The 22,402-nt window shown below is 37.4% G+C and overlaps 2 protein-coding genes across 4 annotated transcripts in view; both read left to right on the plus strand.

The window, feature by feature from the left end:
• Window positions 1–7,589, plus strand: part of LOC576716 (scavenger receptor cysteine-rich type 1 protein M160) — a 35,182-nt gene extending 27,593 nt beyond the window's left edge. For both annotated transcript variants that reach the window (XM_030976465.1, XM_030976466.1), the window contains 7 exons: window positions 104–283; window positions 1,146–1,451; window positions 1,886–2,152; window positions 2,668–2,809; window positions 3,552–3,679; window positions 4,144–4,410; window positions 4,924–7,589. In XM_030976465.1, coding sequence (XP_030832325.1) covers window positions 104–283; window positions 1,146–1,451; window positions 1,886–2,152; window positions 2,668–2,809; window positions 3,552–3,679; window positions 4,144–4,410; window positions 4,924–5,267 — 1,634 coding nt within the window. In that variant the 3' untranslated portion in view covers window positions 5,268–7,589. The remainder of the gene's footprint in view (window positions 1–103; window positions 284–1,145; window positions 1,452–1,885; window positions 2,153–2,667; window positions 2,810–3,551; window positions 3,680–4,143; window positions 4,411–4,923) is intronic.
• Window positions 7,590–12,212: 4,623 nt separating this feature from the next.
• On the plus strand, window positions 12,213–19,488 carry LOC100891014 (protein bowel). 2 transcript variants are annotated; one of them, XM_003725744.3, is made up of 3 exons: window positions 12,213–12,324; window positions 14,900–15,748; window positions 16,601–19,488. In XM_003725744.3, exons 2-3 carry the CDS (start codon window positions 15,029–15,031, stop codon window positions 19,067–19,069), a joined length of 3,189 nt encoding a protein of 1,062 aa, XP_003725792.2. In that variant the 5' UTR covers window positions 12,213–12,324; window positions 14,900–15,028; the 3' UTR covers window positions 19,070–19,488. The 2 variants fall into 2 exon arrangements, with proteins under 2 accessions (XP_003725792.2, XP_030832388.1); XM_030976528.1 differs by lacking the exon at window positions 12,213–12,324 and adding an exon at window positions 12,690–12,751.
• The last annotated feature ends 2,914 nt before the right edge of the window (window positions 19,489–22,402 follow it).

The following is a 22,402-nucleotide window of genomic DNA, read 5'->3' on the forward strand; positions in this document are numbered from 1 at the left end:
CAAATTTTCTTATTTTTCAATGTGGAGCTGATCAAATAAAGATTAAAACTGACGTTGTCGATTGTTTGTTATAATGGCATTTCACTCTTTTTCCTATTCACAGCCATTCGATGCAGTGGAGTGAATGACCAACAGAGAGGCAACATTTGCAGACAGGTTACCTCATCTTCCTGTGACAGTGTGCCTTGCAGCAGTGGGGTGGATTGCGTAACAGTGAGCGACGACCAGTCTGTTTGTTTGGAATGCCCAGAGGGTCAGGTTGGCAACGGAATTTATTGTACAGGTTAGTGTGAAAAAATTGGAGACTGTGTACAAATCGAAGGGTATTGATAGCAAAGTGCCATGTGCACAACTTCCACAAAGGTGCGCAAAAGTGCTCTGTTTACTGGCTGAAGTGTAGCAGAAAACTACATACACCTCAGGATGTCTTTTGCTGCACATAGTTCTTTGAAGGCCTTTTATCGAGGCACTGTATATACACCTGCACAGCACCTACATCGGTAGGAGAATACACGAAATGGTGAACTGTACTTCTTTGGCCCATGGCCCAAGGATGACACACACAATCGTAGAGTATTCCAAATAATCTAAGAAGAGGAAGAAGAAGAAGAAGAAGAAGGACAACGGCTGAAGAAAATACTTATTTATTCTTCATAAACTCTTTGTTAATGTAGTGTTGGTACCATCAACCATACAGACAATACAGAACGATGGCACTGGTGGGATGCATAAAGCTAATGAATACCAGTTAAAACTATCTATCCGCAAAATTGCTTGAAAAATCCCAAATTGTCTTTTGTTTCTGAAGGTCTTGGCATGTCAGTCACTGTAACAGAGACTTTTGAGGTACAAACTAAACTAAATTGTTTGCTTACAACCAGAAGGGCGGTAAATCATATTTTACATAGAGGCAATGTTTATCTGGCTCTTGGGGAACAAAATCAATAATTCTTTTGGGCTTCGAAACTGATATGTATCTTTGTTGTTCTTTTTAGAATTCAGCCTATAAACAATGGTAGTTGTTAGTTTATTAGATTATGATTTCTATGAAGTACCAGTAAAATTCCTATCAAATTCCATGTCTCTGTGAATTATTTGGAATTACAATTAAAACTATTTTTGGTCTTTTTATTTAAAATTTTCAGTTGTGTCCAGCTACCCACCCACATTCGCTGAAGAACCCAAGAACCGCACCATCAACGCTGGCTCGGGAGCGCTCTTCCGTTGCAAAGCCGATGGCCGGCCCACTCCAAGGGTCACGGTCAGCAGTTGGCTCAAGGACGGTCAACCCCTGTCTCAGCGAGACTTGAGTAGCGGACGTTTGAGGGTCTACACCTCGTCAGGCTCTCTCCAGTTTGTCAGGACCCGCAGAGAGGATTCTGGGAATTATACCTGCGTTATCAGAAACACCCAGGGTGTTAACACATCCAGTGCTTTCCTGGTTGTCAAAGGTATGTTTTGGGGAGTTACAGAGACTCAACAAGTGTTCATAAATATTATTTTGAATATTCATAGCACGGGATCATTCACAAATAGTTAAAAACCAAGCATTGTACTTTCATTATCCTATCACTTTTAATTTTGCATTCTGATTGTATCATGGCAAACTATGATTTGATTGCTTTGAATGTGAACCAATTATACTCTTGGTATAGGAGTTCAGAAGTTGGTAATTGATCCAGTAATGTTTTAGTATCTAGTAAATTTCATAATTATCTTGTTCATTAATTCTTTTTTATTTTTTTGTCACATTATTTATACATTTTTCGTTTTGAAGTTTTGTACGATTGCATACTTGAATTACATAATAAATGGATGAATATTCTGAATACATAATTGAATTATAACTTATTTCTTGCATTCTCCCTATCGCTGTTTCATCTAGAACGACCCCACATCATGTCGACACACCCTGACACACGCATCCTTGGTGAGACTGCCGAACTAGGATGCATTGTCGTAGGTCTCCCAGAATCGACAGTCTCCTGGAGACGCAACGGACAACCCCTGATGGGTGAACGGTTCCAGAGCTTCGGTGAGAACGGGACCCTGCTGATCAGAGATGTGCGACTTGAGGATAACGGCATGTACGAATGTGTGGCTGTCAATCAACTCGGTGAAGACCAGGCATCGGTGAAGTTGACCGTCTATGGTAAGTTGATGACTGCTTGTACACAACTATGGACATCAACTAGGTACTTTGTACTTGGTTGGGTAATCCCTTTGGTAGCTCACTCAGGAAGCTATACTTGGAAGGTGTATTGTATTTCATTTTATAAATTTGGCAATTTCTTATATATATTCCCTGCATGCACCATTTTGAGGGTGTTTAAGTGCTTAACTTTACATATATCAATGTAGGATAAGTTGACAATTGAAATGTAAATAAAGTGCTCATATCAGATTAATTGTACCATTACTTCAGAAGGCATTTTCTTCAAGAGAGTATGCACTGTATCTCATCAAGGTAAACATTGTAACGTTTTCCTGACTAAATATTCATATTCTATAACATTCCATTCGACTGAAGAATTTATTTTGTAAACTGTCTATTCCTGTACATTCTCAATGGAATGGGAGTATCATGATTCATTAGAAACCTACAATTTGCACATTTAAAATGACAATTAAAAATAACTATTTTGTATAATATTTTTTTTCCTGCAGAAGTACCCACATTCCTAGAAGGTCCCCAGGAGATGGAAGTAAGAACAGGTTCTGATGTCAGTATACCCTGCGTGGTGTCAGGTGTGCCTCTACCCGAGATTACATGGAAGAAAGATGGTCAGATGATATCTCTTAATGGAAGGTAAGTCAGATATTCTTTTTTTGCAGCTTCAAATCTTATCAGATGCTCCAAAGCTGTAAAGGCACCAAGTTTGAATTGATTTTTTTTTAAATTGTTTATTAGTAAGAAATCATTTGCAGCCAGATGGCCGAATTGCAGATTCTTTACAATCACAATAGATAAAATGGATACATAAATTAATGATAATACATTCATATCAGTGAAAATGCACTTTTCGACTAATGACATAGCCCAGGGCATCAATAAAAGTTTATCATGATAAATATAATAGATGATATGTATAACGCGGTTCATGAAGAACTTTGATCACTTTAGATTTAAAAAGTGAAAAAAAGAACTTACTGAAAGTATGATTCTGCTTAGAGACCAGTGTAGCATTTGAATCCCATATCAAATCTACTGTATACGAAAATTGTGAAATCCATGTATGACATAATTGGTGAAGATTATGTAGTTTGTTTTTCCTTGATATATAAACAGAGGGTATCCATAGTGTGCCTGGATATCTGTTTTTGGACTTGTATTAACTATAGACTTTTCTTTCTGAGTATATAAAACTTGATGTAAGTTACAGAAAACAAATATTAATAAAAGAGATCCTTCCAGGACTACAATCTGTCAGGAACCTTGTACAGTACACTAAACAGATTTGCTGCATGGTTTTGGATGACGGGAGCAACATCATGATCCATCTTTAATGAAGATCTTATTTTACACCATTATTTTATTTCTTCCATTTTAGGGTGACCATTCTTGAAGATAATACTCTTGTGATTCACAAGAGCCAGAGGGAAGACATGGGCGAGTATGCATGCATAGCTTCCAACAAGGTTCAGACCAGTGCTAGAATTGCCAAACTTCTCATCATAGGTGAGTTATAATGCTTTTTTTTTTGTGACATATAGCAACGATACAAAAAAAAATTGTATCTGAACCATTAGATATTTTAAAAAAAAATCTTAGTTTTATGTTAGGTTTATGTTTTAATCATTAAAATATATAATAGTTCATGTTTGCTTTTAATACTTTTGTGACTGATTTATAATCTTTTTATTACTAAGTGAGATGAGTTGTAACATTGCTACATTCAACCTTAGTTGTAGTAGCATATAGTAGTAGGAGCATTTGTGATGAGGAGTTACAGTAGCAATATCACTATCAGTAATATATGTTTTACTCAATTATAGGTGGAGTTGATTTCTTTACTGATAATAACAAGTTTACTTTTCTCATTTTGTGATAGATGAAAGATAAAACTTGATTGAAAAATGAATTTTTTTCCCCACAAATGTTAATGAGTCAACTCTTTTCTTTCTCTTTATTATATTCCATAGGTCCCCCTCACATAACTGAAGCACCCACAAACCAAACACGAGTCACGGGCGAGACAGTGGTATTACCCTGTACAGTGATCGGTGCCTACAACCCTGTCGTAACATGGCAGCACAACGGAGAAGACGTCGTAAACGATGAGCGCCATCTCATGGTTGATGACAGCCTGACGGTTACCGATGTTGACCCTGCGGATGGCGGCCTCTACGTGTGCACAGCTACCAACACAGAGGGAGCTGTGTCCGCTAATGCTTACGTGTCTATCACTGGTAAGCATTATTTCTCTGTTCGTCACCAAAGAAGAATTGTCTTATTCAGTTATTGCTATTCTCTGTGATGAAAGAGCTGCAAAGAAAGGTTGTATTTTACAAGTACGTATGTATTTGCAATGAAAAAAATTTGAGAAGCAAATTCTCAGTTCTTAACCAAAAACAAATAGAGAGATTTAATATAAGCCATAAATCAGTTACAAATCCTGAATTGCCTACTTGACTTTGCCATATAACGTGTTCTCAACTTTAAACAATTCATTACATGATTAGGGTACTGTTTTCAATTTAATGGTTTATTGCGTTCCCAACATTAACTGATTTGTTTCTTTGATTCTTAGCTTTCATCCCACCCAACTTTTTTCTTAGTCAGATCATACTTGATTTTAATGACATCTTTCAATTCTAGTCTCATAATAAGATGTGATTTACGGTATTAAGAGCTATACAAATCCAAATTATTATCATTATTATCATTATTATTGATTATATTACATTTCTGTTCACTTGCAGGTCCTGTTCGTTTAGGTCAACACAAACATGTAGGTTCACATACCACACTCATAGTCATCTTAATCATAGCCTTCATCATCATTGTTGCCGTGGTTGCCCTCTACGTCCGACGACGACGCAACCTGGGCAAGAAGACCATAACTGCCAACACTATATTCAAAGGGGCCCCCAACCCTCAAAACATTGTGTTTTCCAACGATGGACACTATTGTCAGTTTGACAACGATGCAGATTATGAGAGCAGCGGGGAAGAAGTTAAAAAGAGCAAAAGCAAGTTAAAATTTTCTCCAAAGAAAAGAAAACAGGGTATTTTACTAGAAGAGGAACTAGAAGAGCAACTATAAAAGTCTGATGAATAAAAAGTGACATTTTGTATTCTCTGTTATGTGCATCATTGCTTTAAGATTCAGGAGCTCACAATTCTTCTTGTTTGTGCATTGGACAGAGATTAGATATATCTCCTTGTCTCGTTTTCATAGAAAAGTTTTAAAAAAGAAATGCTTTTTGCTGGTATATGATACCAAATTTGTCGCTTGTGTTGTATTCATGTGCCTTTTGCAGAGATTTGTTGAATGTCAAAGTTTGAGTATGCACTCATTTTGAAACGTGTACCATGCCAGTGGGGCATATATCTAATTTTGGTATGTTACTGATTGAATTATGTTTGAACTGAATTAAGAAGTGCCAATTATAAGCAATCAAATGCAGAGATACTGCATATAAGGTGTGGTATAATTGTAATGAAAGAATGCCATAACTTGAAAAAAGAAATACTAGAATGTAAAAATACGAAAACATAAAAATTAGAATTAAAAAATAACAAAAAGAAAAAAAGATTATACATGAAGATCATGATTGTCACGCACCTGAAAAATTTGCACTCTAATTCTTTACACTGCAATTGTTTCTATTCGTCCATAAAGCGATGAAATCTTGTTATGATCGATTTGAAGCCCTTTTTTATTCTAAATTGCACAGAAATTAGCCTGAAGGCTGAAATGAGATGTGAGAGAATAGATCATTTCGTTTCATCAATGTCTTCTTAAAGTTGAGCTCCGTTTTCCAATCAGTATTGGTCCAAACATCAGGAATTTGCAAGGGATAGCAACATTTCAATTTCAATCTCCTGATTACATATCCGCCGTGTTTTCTTATTCGATAGGTGCATTGGTAACAGGCTTGAGGCATAATTTTGCAATGAATTACTTTAACCCCTCTCATGGCCTTCCATAAGTGTCGTGAACAGTTCCTGCCAAATTGCATAGTTAGGTACAACCTATCTTGGCATTCCATAGGAGTGTCGAACAGCTCTTCCAACGTTCCATAATTATGTGTAACTTATCATGGCCTTCCTTAAGAAATCCGAAACATCATTATCAGATCATGTGCATGACGATGAGAGAATGTATTTATTCAATAGTAACCTTATTTATTAATTTATTCATAAGAAAGTTGTCTTTAATGACGATAATTGTGTGAGTGTAATGACGTTCTTCCTGTCCATAAGAGCAATAAATTTAACCCGTTGGATACGATCCGACATCAGTTTAACATACATTTTCCAAAGACAGGGTAGATCGACGATTATATTTTGCGACCTTGGCTGAATATTGGCTGAAAGTGATAATGCAATGTACAATGCACGTGCAATCCTCTCAATTTACTTACAGATTTCTGTTCTCCTTCTCTTCATTTTCTACACCATATTCTCTTTATTCTTCTTTCTTCATTTCTTCTTTCCTATTCCTTTTCTTCTTCGAAATTAAGCCTGATGTCATGTTATGTAAGATAAAAAGGAGAGAGCATTAAACTGAAATGTTAGTTTAGTTAATCACATCCACAATCCCCCCATATTATTGGTACGAACGAATTATGAAGTTATATATTTTTGTTACATTGATATGAGAATGTCCCTCTCAAATAATGCCAATTGTATATTCTGTTAATATTGTATAAAGATATATCAATGCAATGCAAGGCAAGAGGGATGTGAAGAATTTATTATGTTAATATGTAAATAAATTGTATTGTACATTGCTGTAAAATAAAATATTGTATTATTAATTGGTGGGTTGGTAAAATAAATTGCACATCATTATATTTCATTGACTTAAATTTTTGAGACAAACCACACCGAGCACCAAAAAAATCATTATACACAAGTCAAATGACTTACATAAAGTATTAATGTATTGATTTAAGTGCTTTTGTTATATTAAATCAAAAGGCAAGATTATGGAGATACATATATAACATCTTCTCTCCAGCTAAAAGAAAGAATTTAAATGATGTTCTCATTTGATATTTTAGTAATGGCTCGTTTAGATATGACGCGGTAAAATCATGGTGGTTATTTTACGATAAGTGATGTGAAATGTAATATATGTTACATTTCTGTATCTTAAAACACAGAGCTCAGTGAAAACGCACGATTCCTTTGTTGCAGGCAGTTGCCATTCGTTTATAAGTAAAACATGGCTGCCTTTTTGCAGCGATTTACTGTGCCATATCTGAACAAGCCTTTATTGTCGCCTTGAAATGATATCATGTGTTGGTACTGGATAGTACTATGATATATCAACCACTTGCGAAGTGTATTACTACACTCGGTGTACTGAACTTGTCACTGAAATTATGAAATAAATGAAAAAGAAAAGAAAAGAAAACTTTGTGGTGTAAATGCTTGCTATTGGATGAACGTAAAATCCATTGGATGAATGCAGAATCTATTGGATGAATGCAAAAACTATTGGATGTTTGCAGAATTAATTGGATGAATGCAAAATCTATTGGATGAATGCAGAATCTATTGGATGAACGCAGAGTCTATTGGATGAATGCAGAATCTATTGGATGAATGCAGAGTCTATTGGATGAATGCAGAGTCTATTGGATGAATGCAGAATATACTGGATGAATGCAAAATCTGTTGGATGAATGCAGAAATTATAGGATGAATGCAAATTTTTTTTTAAATTGAGAGGATGAGACGGTTGTTTGTAATTGTTGATGTATTATTTCGTCGAATGTTTGGTGAAATGACTGTTTTGCTCTGTCTGTTTGATTGCAATTTTATGATGTAATATTGATTTTACAGAGAAATGATTGATTGTTTGACTTATTGAATCACTGATTGAAAAGTAATACGAAAAATTGATGAGAATTTGGAATTCTAGATGCAGAGAGTTTCATCAATTCATCATTTGATAGATTGAATACATGATCTATAAGAAAGTGACATTTGTGAGTCACAGTATTGGATTTGAATATTTTATAGATAATAATAGATTGTATGATATGATCGATGATAACTGATTATTAGATTTATTAGAGAAATAAGAAATAATCTTAAATAAGAAATTGGTAAATACTGGATATATATACATCTAGTTGGATGAATTGAGGTCGAGTGAATGGTTTGCATGGTTGATGGAGTGTTTTGTGATAATAAATATGTGTAATGCAATCCCACCCCGATAACAAGACGTGTTGAATGAAAAGCAGGAGAAGAAAAAAACACAAAACAAAACTAACAAACAATATTAATTAACAAATTGGTGAAAATTTTAGCGAAATCAAAAAAATAATATATCGAAGGAAAGTTTAGATCCCATCAAAGATTTGTTAATGTGACGGACATACTTTGGAAAAACTCTCTCACTTGTATGCACCAAAACATGTAATAGATTTCCAAATTTTAATCATTCACGCATCCTGTTCAATTAAAGATGTATTAATTCAGGCCCATAAACTAGAATTTTAGTGTCAGTAAGGGGGGGGGGAGGCTCAGACATCATATGAGATTGACCCTTTGGAGGGCGGAAATTAAGCGCCCGAGCGGGGGGGGGGGGTTAACATTTTCTGTCTGAAAATTAAGTTTTAGGTACAATTTTGAATACCAAAACGGTTTCCCTTATATAATAACAGTGTCCTACCTTTGTTAATTGTTTGCATTGTTTCCTTAACCTATTTTAACATGAGCATCATCTTCCTTGGATGACTTTTATACTTTTAACATATTTAACGGTCACGGCCGGCATCCTTTTAGGAGTTAAAAAGCTTTTCGTCACCCCAAACCAAACTTTATCAAAGTGGATTAGTTTTCCATCCCTCGTATAAATGGACGTGCGGGCACATTTTCGCGTGAGTATTAAGGTGAGAGCCTCTTGCCTGAAAATATAATACCTGAATCTCAAACATTGCGAGCGAGCGATGTAAGCGAGCGAAAATAATTGCATTTTATAATCGCAAAAATGTTATTTAGTCATCAATATACACCAGATAAAAAGTAATGTAAAGATATATTTGTTCATCTCATTGCCACGAATCATCCTGATTTATCAACATTTGCGAGAAGTGAAGCAAACGACGGAAAAAGACACTTTGTTGTGGTATAAATTTCATTAATATACATAAAATACAACAAATAAGGATATATTCGGGTACTTGTGCCCGAATCATGACGATATCCGGGCGGTGAATATTATCATTTGGGGATATCCCGTTTCTAAATTTTGCGAGCGAGAAAAATACATTTTACCATCTCTGAAATATTATTTCCTCATTAAAATACCCATAGTGAAATATATTTGGGCATCCTTGCGGTTCCTATTAAATAAACGGTACTTTGTTTCCATGACGTCGGCAAAATTTTCGGGACAAAAAAAAGGTGCTCTTCGACCCCCCCCCCCGCTTATTCACTGGCTGGCTCAGTCCTAAAAAATGTGCTCTTACCCCCCCCCCCCCCCCCCACCCCGCTTATTCAGCGGCTGGCTGAGTCGTTGCGGGGGGGGGTTGGGGGTCGAACCCCCCTCAATTTTTTTAAAATATGTGCTTTGGTGCTAAAGGGTGTTAAAGAGTGACCAAAAAAGGTGACCTTACCCCCCATCCCCCCCCCCCAACTGAACGAAATATCAGTCGGCCAAATTTTCGGGACAAAAAAAGTGCTCTCCCCCCCCCCCCGCTTATTCACTGGCTGCTTTAGTCGTAAAAAAATGTGCTCTTACCCCCCCCCCCCAAAAAAAAAAAAAAAAAAAAAAAAAAATGTTTTAATCCCCGGCTTCGAAATCCTGCGTACGCCCCAGCCAGATGGTAAAAAATTGAGATGGGGGGGGGGGTGGAATAATGGCCCAGAGGGGATAATTTGGAGTGGGAAATGTTGTGAACATTAAGAAACGGACAAAATCATACTCGCTCTGTTTCTTTTCCTGTATGTCTCTACATATGTATTTGTGCGTTCCTTTATTATTGATATACTATTTTTGCAACTATAAGTTATAGGGGGCTGCAATCTACAAGCCCAGCTTTTCAGCAGTCCCCTCCATGACCAACCTGTTTTATATGCCTATTGTACACTGTGGACCAATTACAAATATGTTGTTAAGTTTCATTGTTTTACTATGTACAATGCAATCCCATGTACTTTATTATTTTGTTAGAAATGTAAATAAACGAAATGAAATGAAATGAAATCTCTCCTATCTCAATTTCTTTTTCTTCTCTGTTGTTTACGCTACATCAATGATGCAGATCGGATCACTCAATAGCAATTTTTGATAATTATCTAATGCACCTATACCAGGCGCGTACGCAGGGGGTGTTTGGGGGGTTAAACCCCCCCTTTGGTATTTTTATGTGTATAAACCCCCCTAAAAAAAACCTAACCCCCCCCTTTTGGTTTTTTTTTATTTTTTTTATTTTTTAATAATAATACAAATTAAAAAAAAAGTATTCTCATGGCTGACCTAAAAAAGGTGACCTTACCCCCCCCCCAACAGAGCAAAATGTCAAATTTTCAAATTTCGAGACCAAAAAGAAAAAAAAAGTGTCCTCTTACCACCCCCCCCCCACCCGCTTTTTCAGCGGCTGGCTGAGTCGATGCGAAATTTTCGGCCCGATTTAAAAATGTTAAACCCCCCCCCCCCCCTTGAAAAAATCCTGCGTATGCGCCTGACCTATAATGTACAACAAATTTAATTTAAGACTTATCATGTTGTGCACACGTCACTGATTAACGTTACATCATAATTTTTTAAGAGCATTTTCAAGCAATCTATCTCATTGTAATATCTCACGCTCTTTTTTCTTTCCTTCATCTCTCTCTCTTTAATATTTTTTTAGCGGACATCTTGTCGCTGGTGGGGGGGGGGGGGGGGGTTCGCACCCCAGAACCCCCTCAGTAACGGGCCTGCAATTTTAATAATGGCAATCAATGGCAACCTTCTTATGTGTTATCAAATATGCAACTGTTATGAAAGATTTTTGAAAGTCTAGAAGATAATTTTCATTTTAATCGAATAAACATTAACGTTATGAAAAGTTTAAATCATCAAGCCTATAACAGTCTAGAAAAATCCGGAATCGACCTAATAGTAATATCAATGTGTTGCAATTAAGGACTATCACTAAAATTGTTTCTATACAATTATTACTTAAATACATTTATCCACTGCGAGACTCTGAGCAGACCTTTCTTTTCATTGGAATTCATTTTTAAAAAGAAGTAGCGCTCAAAATGTATCATGCATCAAGTAAAGAAAGCTTAATAATAGTGATAATATAGAGGTCTATTTGGAATAACGATTTTGAATGTCAGATTTCTAAGGGGAATTTTTCGTTACAGTTAAATATGTTCTTAAAGGGTTTGGATCGCTTTTTATGTCTACGTAAACTTTCAGCCGTTAATGAAAACAATTTGGATAACTTAATTTGCTCAACATTTTAGCCTTATATAAATTTATTTAATAGGTACTAGATAGATAGATAGATAGATGGATACATAATATAGAGATATTATAGGCGGCCAGAGAGAGAGAGAGAGAGAGCCTGAGAGAGAGAGAGAGAGAGAGGAGAGAGAGAGAGAGAGAGAGAGAGAGAGAGAGAAAAGGGGGGGGGGGCGTAAGGGGAGTGAGGGGAAATGATATCCCCGTATTCGACCCCGTGATCTTTCTCTCTGTCTCCCTCTCTCTCTTTGTTTTTGTTTGTAGTAATGTTTTTATTGCTTTTATTATAATTTCGGTGGTATAGTATATGTTGTAAAAGCCTATCCTCTACTTATTTTAACAATTCGCGGCTCCCGTTTCGGTAGCTGAAATAGTCTATGGGCTCTCAGGGATTTTATTATTATTATCATTAATATAATTTTTCCTGGGGGGGGGGTCCGATGTAGAACACACCCTCCCCAGTAAAGCGGTCCACTAAACAATGAAGATAAAAATAAAAGTAAAAATCGTCTGTCTGTCTTTTCTTTCTTTCTATTTCGATGTTAAACTTTGGCGCCCTCTGGCGATGACAAAAGATAGAATAGGTCGGGCGGAAGAAAATCAACGAGTGGAGAATCACAACATTAGCGTTTTTTATTTGTCTTTCAACTTGATCAAGCTCATTTACCGAATTATGCAGGTAAGTTTACAATTACCATAATAACAATCTACAAAACTGTGTGTATCGCATGGGCATTTGCAGGTGTGAAATGGTTAAAATGTCTGTGCAAGCTACGACTTCTTCTTTGCTTCTCACTCACTGACTGCCATTCCTTACACACGGGCAGTGAACGCAGGGTTCTTTGTATGTGAAGGAGAAGAGGTGGAGGAGAAAGGAGTGGAAGCGGAAATGAAGGACTGCAGTCTGCATGCATGCCGTCGTGTATACATGGACGTACACACGCTGTGTGTATTGTGTATTGCTGCTGTGCAGTGAAGAGAGATTTAATGCGAAGCAAGGGGGTTATTGGTTATTGCATAGTCCAGCCTATGTGCAGCTGCTTTTCAAAATGTGTTAGGTGACTTTGGCCTTTGGTCTGGGAACTTGGTCCATTCTCGATGTACATGTAGGCACCAGGCTAATTTGGAATCTTTTGACTGTATAATAATGTGAAATAATGTTTATTCAGTTTCTAAATCATTCTTAAATAATGCAAGCCAAAGGCAAAGTGAAACTGAAAGTCACAAACTCATATGATGAATATCATGATTAACTTGTGTTATTAAAGATAAAGTTGAGTTCTGGTCATGCGATTGCATTGTGAAAGAAAAGGTGTGGAATGGATCAGAAACAGTTGATCATGTACTATGTAGCATGTTGTTAGTATTGGTGTGTACTGCAAGGTTCTGGAGTCGTACAAATCATAATTAATTTGGCCCAGTCTTGGTAAAGTAATAAACAAGCACTGTACACAGAAAGATGTATATGGGACTACACAAATGGTGTTGGGGAGGGGGGGGGGGGGGGGGGTTACTTACCTTGATTTCTTTATCTTTCTATGCTCATTACTCAGCCAGTATACATTTTCTACCAAAAAAAATGTTTGGCAAATGACATTTATTTGTAATCTTGAACATTCAGCATAAGTTCTGTTTGATTCTGTGAGAAGTCATTTTTTTTTTTTTTTACCAGAACTCAAGTTGATCTTTAAACATTTAACACTAGACTACTTTACTTTAGCAATCATTTGCATTTACATTGTCTGGTTCATGATATGAAAATGTATAAAGCTAATTTAGCTAAACAATATACATGGTTTTGGATTTGTCCACGGTATAGGATCTACAGTGTACCCCGTTGTGTCAATTCATAAAAGTATATCGTCATCGATGTACTTTTGTCCAACAATCTTTTGCTTGTTTGGAAATGTTTTTCCCTAGAGTTTGACCAGTAAGGCATCAGAGTCCAAGGCATCGTTTCACAAAACCGTCATATGTACAAGTTCACGTCACTGACATCCCATTGAAACACTTGGTAAATTTAATACACACATTTCAATTGGATGTCGGTGAACTTGTTTGTGACGGTTTCGTGAAATGCTGCCCAGTAACAATGATCTAATGACCGAGATCTTGATCATGTATATCAAGGTCTAGACTTTAAAAAATGACTAAAAAATCTAGCATTAAATTTTAAAAAAGGATTGTAAAATGTGAACATTCAGAATGTTACTATGTTTTCAGCAATGATGTTGTGTTCTGATATTATCTCAAATTGGCAAAAAAATTATTTTTACCTAGATATATTTGATATGTAATTTTGAACAACACTCCCTCATTTCAAGAGCTTTAGAAATTAGAAGATAAAAGAACGTAAGGAGAAAGAAGTACCGGTAAAGCAAAAACAAAATGCCCTGGGCCTGGGGGAAACAAAAAGAAGAAACCAAGCAAACAAATTACGATCAGATCTCACTAGATAAAAGACCCCAAACATTGATCAATAAATAACTTTTGCATATGTGTCCTACATTTGACAGCACTTGGCTACAAATATTCTGTAATCCAATGAATAAATCCCAATTTTTGTAATGGAGAGCATGGTATCCATAGAAATCAAACAGAAAAATGAATTTACAAAAATGTATCAACTCTGTTTCCTATAACATGTACTTACTTGTACATGAAGCAGGCTACATGTAACATCTTGTACATGTTCAGTATGGATTGTGTACAAGGAAGTTAGAAGAGGAATTTGTATTCAATGGCTAAATATTCTAAAATTTAAAGACTTTTGTTAACCAAGCTCGCATACCGTATATACTTGGGGGAATTGTACACAAAATGTGCGCTGAAACTGAGGATGAGTGTTGGCTCACTTGGCTGTATTTTAGAGACTTAAATTTTTCTTTTTTGATAAATGAAATAAATGGAAAAAGAGATATATGATGTGAAGGATTCATCTTACACACGTCCTCATCATTCTGCAAATGATTTTTGCGAGAATAACTACACTGTACTCTTATTCTCCTGGTAATCTTCCTGAGTAGAAAACTTTCATTTTTATTCATTTATTAATTATTTGTTTTCTTTTCTTCAGGAAAGATATTGAAAACCCACAACTGTTTTCATATACATGTAGCTATCCAAACTTTTTGAACAAATTTTATCTATGAAATGCCATGGACATTGTGTGCTTCCTTACTTCTTTCTTGATGAGACACTGTTGGTTTTACTCTGTACTACTAAATACTTGAATGTTTCTCCATTTGCATTAGGTATTTGATGCCTACCATGTGACCGTTCACATCATGTAGTCAGAAGCTCAAGTACTACTCTATCCGGATATCCTCCTTGTGGATAGAGGCTTCTAAGATCATCAGCATCTCAAAAGACATTTCTTCAGCATGGATTACAAACAGGCAGTAGAGGCAGCCATGGTGCATGGTGTTGAATACAACCAGCCTGGGATGAATGCCAGGGAGAATGGGTACATACTTCCAGCCGATCAGCAGGGTGGTCCCCCAACCGCCCCTCTCGCTGCAGTGCCCAACATCCACAACAAGATGCCTTCCATGCCCCAGGCTGCTTACCCGGAGCAGAGGGAACCAGAACCCAACCCTCACCATCAGAGCACCATTGACCCCCATCATCAGGCAGCCATGGACCCTAACCATCAGGCAGCCATGGACCCTAACCATCAAGGAACCATTGACCCCAGCACCGCACCTGGGATGGAGCAACCCAATCCCAACTTGAACACCGGCATGAACTCTAACCCCAATGTTCCAATGGATTCAGACCCCAACCTGAACAGCAGCATGGAGAGCGCAACGGAAGAGAAGCATCTGCCAGAGGCGGGCATGGAGGAAGGCAACATGATGGCACCGTACGACGGTGCGGAGGAGGACGAGAACGATGCCCCGCACAATCTCTTTGACACCAAGAGCTCCAACCCCATCTTGGTGAGGGGTAGCTGGCAGTGGATGTGTAACCAGTGTCCCAAGAGCTACACCAGTAAGAGTAACCTCATCGCCCATCTCTTGGATCATTGTGGGATCAAGCCTCACATGTGTCTGGCTTGTGGCAAGAGCTTCAAGCAGGTTGCGCACCTCAACACGCACAGAGTAAGTCAATTTATCCTACAAAATCAATTCATTTTCAAAGGGCAAGTCCACTCCAAAACTTACTTACTTTCAATAGAGGCAGAAAAATCAGACAAACCAAGCAAAATCGGATAGCTAATAAGGAAGTTATACATTTTTAATGATATGAAAAACTTTGAAAAATGTTACTCTATTTTTTTTTGGCTCTGTTTCTTTTGTTTTTCTGCATCTATTAAAAGCAAATTTTATTTTTAGAGTGGACTTAGCCAAATAATCTATACCAATATACATGTGTAATTGCATTGGATAAAAAGAGGGAAAAATTTGAATTAGACTGAAAAAGATACATCTATTTGTTTTAGGCCAAGCAAAGCAGCTTTCCAGTCCAGAATATTTTGTTAACAGTATAGTGTGGTTTTATGAGTTAACTAGTGGTGCTCATTGCATATAAATGAATTTCTCAAAGTAATACGGTGTGGACTTTGTAAAATTGTATTGCAAACAATTTATATTAGTAAATTGATTGAATAGTTTTTAAGGTCTTAGGGTGCAAGTATTATGATAATTGCGATAAAGAAAACAAGTTAGAAGTTAATTATGATATCAATACATTTAGGATTATTCACCTTAGTGTTGGAAGACCTTACTGTGCAAGAAAAATTATTTGCTTTGAATCGGGTGACACAGGTACATGTAGAGATACGAAGCCATTATTTATTAGATAAAGGCTAACAAGTGCATGTTGTGAATTGTGAAATACAAGTTTCTTTGATATCAAATTTGGCGTTTTAAAAATGTACAAGTACATGTACTTGTTCACTATTCTTGTATTGATTGTTGTTTGTTTCTTTTTCCCACCTTTTTCATCTGTAGGTAATTCATACCGGCAGAAGGAAGCACATTTGTCCCATCTGTGGGCGGGGTTTCAATCAGAGAGTCCACCTAAAGCGTCACATGGTCACCCACAACATCAATGTAGCCTGCACTTGTGAGCTTTGTGGACGCAAGTTTGCTTTCCCTTCGGAGTTGCAGTTTCACCACAAGAAGGTGCACAGGAAGCGAGCTGGCCCTCCCAAGAAGAACAGTCGAAGTCCTTCCAATGATGGGGACAACCTACAACACTTCAATGCCTCTGCAACCATGCACCCGATGATGGCCTCTCAAGGTCAAATGATGGGGCCTGGTGGTGGTGTCAAAAGACAAGGCAGGTATGCCAATATTCCACAGGGAACGCAGTACATGCCAACTGGAAGGAGACGGACAAAAGCTATGAAAGCACAGGCGGTCGCTCAAATGCATGCTGCTTATGGTAAAATGCCTGTAGGACCAGGACCAGGAAGGGGACCATCCAATGATCACATGCCTATATCCCCAGGAGACCACATGCCTCATGGATCAAGTCACATGTCACCAAGAAATGATCGTACCCCACCAAGACACCCCCAGATGTCTCCTCGAAATGATAGGATGTCTCCAAGAAGTGATCCCAATGTTCAAGGAGATGATCAAATGTATTCTAAAAATGATCGGACTCCACCAAGAGGTGATCATATGCCACAGAGGCAGGATAGTGTGTCTTCAAGGAGCAGTGCCATGTCACCAGGAGGACATGATCACATGAGACAGCCGTTTAGTCATGGTGGATCCCAGTCTCCTCGAGGATCAGAAAATGGACCACATGACGACGGCCTTCTTCCTGCAGAGCTGTTCCAACCAGAGCTTGTTCATCCAGATGCAGGCAAAGCCGTCCTCCAGCCTGATGCCATGGAAACGTTACGATTCCATCCTGCGCGGAACCGCCCTGGAACCCAACGGTTCCGTAATAGAGCACCTAACAACCAGCCCCAAAGAAAATCTGTAAAGAAAAAAGGTGCACCACTTAAACCCGAACTGACTTGCACAGAATGCGGCAGGCAGTTTGCGTTCCCATTTGAGTTGCGAGATCACCTAGCAAGGCACAGAGATGTACGGCCCTATGTCTGCACCGAATGTGGACACCAGTTCTTCAAAGAGCACCATCTGAAGCAACATCAATTGATCCATACTGGTCTGAAACCTTTCAGGTGTCACATCTGCGATCGGGCCTTTGCTCTCAAGGCCAATATGCTTCGCCACGCCAAACTCCATGTCAACAACAGACAACACAAATGCCAAGTTTGTGATAAGTCTTTCTCGCAAAAGCAGACTCTTAGTAATCACATGGTTGTCCACAAGGATGAGAAACCATTCTCCTGCAACATTTGCGGCAAGAAGTTCAGTCGCAAGGTGAATCTTGACAGCCATGTGTACCTCCATTTTGGAAACAAGCCTTTCAAATGTTCCATCTGTGGTAGCAAGTACAACAACAAGGGAAATCTCAAGAGACACGTCAAAAATAAGCATGGTCTGGATGCTGACTTGCAGTCGGATGGTGAGAAGGAGGAAAATGAAAATGGCGAGAATGCTGATGAGAGCCAGCAGGTCGATGATGATGAAGGGAGGGTTGATCTTGATTCAAGTGGAGAGGTTCCTGGGGACGTTGAAGCAGATGTGTCTCAAGTTCCAAGTGAAGGTGATGGCAGTACTGAAGAGCAGGTACCCCCTGCCCCACAACCTAACTTTAGTGAAACCCCACAGCCTCTGGCAGCTGCAGCTGGACAGCAACCATCTTATGACTCTTCAAATCAAGAAGACTATGAAGAGGAGCCCGCACAACCTGTGAAACACCAACAAACTTATGAACAACCTCCCCAACCGAGCTCTACTCAACAACATTTTAATGATCACCCACGTCCAGTTAGTCAATCAAGTTATGAGGAGCCTGAACGCCCTTTGAGCCAAAGACATTATTCTGAAGCAGATGAAGCTCCAGCTCCGGCTCCGGCTCAACAAGACTATGTAAACCCTGAGCATCCACGGAGACAGAGTTATGGAGACCAAGAGCAAACCCGTACCCCAGAAAGCTACGGAAACAGCGAATACATTCGGCAACCAAGCTACCCGAGCCATGAGCGTTTAGCGATCCCTGAGGCGTACAGAACTCCAGAGCATGCTCACCCTCAGCCCCCATTCCCTGATCACGACCAAGCCATCAACCATCGGAACTATGTCGGTCGCGAACCTCCACGCCAGCCCCTGGTCTACACCGATCACCATCGTCCTACGAATCTGGACAGCTATGTGCCTCGCGACCCAGTGGGTCCAGTGGGTGGTCGTGACAGTTACCCGCCTTACCATGCCCAAGCAGCCTATCCAAGGCATGGTTATCATCATGTGGAGAGGTTCAAGATTGAACAAGGGGAGGCCATGGCACCACAGAACCCCATGCAGCTTATGCATTCTAACATGGGACTACCAATGTGAATCACTGTGTAAGTAGACCTTGTAGAAAACAGGGAGGGGGGGGGGGTGTTGAATTTAATAGCAAAACAAATTGCCCCATCAAGTGAGGTACATGTACATGTATCATGAAAACTAACATTAATCTTAAATTGGATTCTTCTACAATATAACTGATATCTTCCATACAGTAGATGACCTCATGAAAAGAGAACAGAGAGCAAATGTATTATATCTGGGTTTCAGTTTTAAAATTTGGGTGTCAACATATAAGATATTGCTCATGGTATGTCATTCACAGATTTGCTTACACTTTATATGGAAAGAAAAGTGAATTTTGTAGGAACTTGGAAATAAGATGTCATTGTTAGAATGGATGTTGTACAATGCATTCTGTATTGCTGCACATGTCTTGAACTTTAATAGTGATTATTTAATATAAAAACTTAATATGTTATTTCAACCCAATTAGGGGGTAACAATTATGTTAAAAATTTGAAATTTCCAGCAATGTTTACAGTGTATATTTACCTTAAATACACAAATAAGATGTGTTTAACATTCTCATGTACTGTACATGCTTGTATAGCAATTTGAAAATAGAATTTGTAAAAAAAAAAATGCATTTGTACAGCTAAACTCTAACATTGAGAAAAACATGTAAATGTGTAAAGTTTGTAAATTATGAGTACATGTAACTACTCCATTTCAAGTAAAAAGTATGATTTTTTTCTTTGTTCCGTAATGCTTTTGAAGAAGTAGAATGTACACAATGTACATGTATCTGTACATACTTTATAATGGCATTATCTAGTCTTTCAGAAATTTGAATGTGCATTGTACAGTAATCATTGTACAGTGTGAAATTGGCATGTAGGAGAGTGACTACATGTGTACATGCACTGTGCAGACGAGATGATTACTCTAATCGATGCCTCTTATCTGACGTAGGCGCTACACTGAAGTACCTTATTAATGTAGGCTAGAAAAACATGTAGAACTAATGCATACATGTAACTATAAATGCTATTTAATGTTTATTTTACTTTCTCTTCAATAACAAAATATGTATGCTTGTGTACATGTTTATCAAGCTCATAAATATAACCCAGTCAAGAAATAATTTTTTTAGTTCAAATATTTTTATAAGTTGCAACCAAAGTCCCCCCCCACCCCCCTCTCATTTGTTTTAAAATTTAAATGGAAAATTCCAATTCTAAATCCAATTTCCAATTCTGCCCCCATTTAAATTGTATTGCGCTGATCAACTTGACAAGAATAAAACCTTTTGTCACTTATTTAATTCTTGAGGTGGGACCAAAAGGATGGGGAGGGGGGGGGGGGGGGTGCTTGGCGTAAGCTTGAGAACACAACATTTCTCAGTTTAATTACCCTTATATAACCAAAAGATATACCTGACATAGCAACACCCAATGTATGCAAAGAAATTTGAAATGGCTGAATTAAATACAATATACCTTGTCCCTATGAGGCACATCCTCCGAGTTGAATAAAATTGTTAAATGCCTGTGTTTAACATTTATTGTTTAGCATAAATTTATGTTTGTATGTAAAAGTAGTCAATTATGTGAAGTTACATTACTAACATTTTATTCACTAAACTCTTTTGTTCATGATGTGTCATTGTTTTATGATCACATGCAGAATTATGAAACTGTAACATATTTAATGAACAATTGCCAAAACAGTTGAGTTATTCTTTTTTGTGTGCTCCCACATGTGTATGTCTAGTGAGACTCACTTTCTTTTAATTTTATTTAAGAAATGGGAAAAAATGGAATCATGAGTATGTCCTCTGGATTCACATTAAGAGAAACAATATCAATATTTGCCAAAATGAATGCATGTAATTTAACATTATTTATTTAATTGTTGTCATATTTGCCTTGTGCTTCATCTGCTAATAATCTATGTATGGGCCCTTTGTAACACTTAAAAGTAATGTACATTTCAAAGCTGCCGACCATTCCTACTTGGCATGAATGATTCATGTGGTTTTGACCTTCAAATTAATGTTATGAACCTGAGATTTTTGTCTCCCACGAAAGTTGGTGATGATGCATACAAAATTCAATGAACTTGGGCGCTGTACTGCAGCAACCAGTTTACATACATAATACGTGCTATTTTTTTTCCTATTCCTAATTTTGCATTGAAAGATTTCTACCTTTGGTTTTTGTAGGGATTTGGAAGTATGGCAGGTATTACAGTTATTTCTGCATGTAACTTGAAGTCGCAGAAGTTGATTTTACCCCAAGTCAAATCATTTTTTTGACCCAACTGCAAAATTTGTTATTTTCACTTACTAAGTCAAATTTTGCATAAGTTGAATGATTTTTTGAGGTCCCAACATATTTGACTTATGCAGAGTTAATCGTTATACAGAATGTATGAATTTCTCTAACTGGGCTAGTTTCTATTGACCTTTGTAATCAAGTCTGGATGAACTGACTCTAAAAATATCATATGTTATTTAATACTCCTTTGTTTGAAAAAAATAGTGGAAGTTGTCGCTAAGTGCCAAAGCATTTATTTAATTGCAGATAATTCAATTTTTTTTTTTTTTTTACTTTCTGCCTCAACATTTGATTTCCAAATGACCTATTCATTTTAATTTAATCATTAACTTTTTCCTCCTCAGTAATTTGATGCACAACTCAGTTTATATCTCTTTACAAATTACTTATTGTGTAACAAAACAAAAAAGCATTGCAAATCCTGTATGTTTGTAGCTATTGTGATAAATTTGTGAACTCTGAATTTTGTGACAAGGGCACTAGTACATGTATGCTTTGGGCTGGTCACACACAGAACATGTAATATCCCACTTGGTATCTGGTTATATTTGGTTATATCTGGTTATAGTCCGGCAGCCAAATCCAGATTATTGGCCTAACCTTGTTTTAGGGTCTATAGTTTTTTTTTCAATGGATTTTGATTGCCTAGACCTTCTATTTCAAGAATCCGATTGCTGACACTCTGTCAGCCTTGAGCAATTTAAGATATATGACGTCATACAAAATGGCCGACAAAGTACATGATTTTCCTTTAAAAATGAATAATAAATATATAATAAGGATTTTTTCTACAATTTTTGGCAGCCAAATGTCTGTATCTCTCTAGGGCCATCACTAAAAAAATGTTTTGTGATGTTGCATGGCCATAGATGACCAGCTTATTTGCATATTTTGAAATAGCGCCCTCTATAAACATATTAATTTGAATAAAATATGTGTGCCAGCCAAATGCCAATTTCTTAAATCTATGTCAAGTTGAAATCATATTAAATGCTTTTGGGGGGCAACAATTGCAGTTGTGCTGCATTAATCTTTCATC

Source organism: Strongylocentrotus purpuratus, unplaced genomic scaffold (assembly GCF_000002235.5).
Source record: "Strongylocentrotus purpuratus isolate Spur 01 unplaced genomic scaffold, Spur_5.0 spur5_scaffold_9, whole genome shotgun sequence".
NCBI classification, from domain to species: Eukaryota; Metazoa; Echinodermata; class Echinoidea; order Camarodonta; family Strongylocentrotidae; genus Strongylocentrotus; species Strongylocentrotus purpuratus.

Excerpts from the sequence above, each read along its gene's own strand:
- LOC100891014 (XM_003725744.3), top strand. The coding sequence starts at position 15,029 with ATGGATTACAAACAGGCAGTAGAGGCAGCCATGGTGCATGGTGTTGAA. Across the intron at positions 15,749-16,600 it reads CGCACCTCAACACGCACAGA|GTAATTCATACCGGCAGAAG; the intron begins GTAAGTCAATTT and ends TTTCATCTGTAG.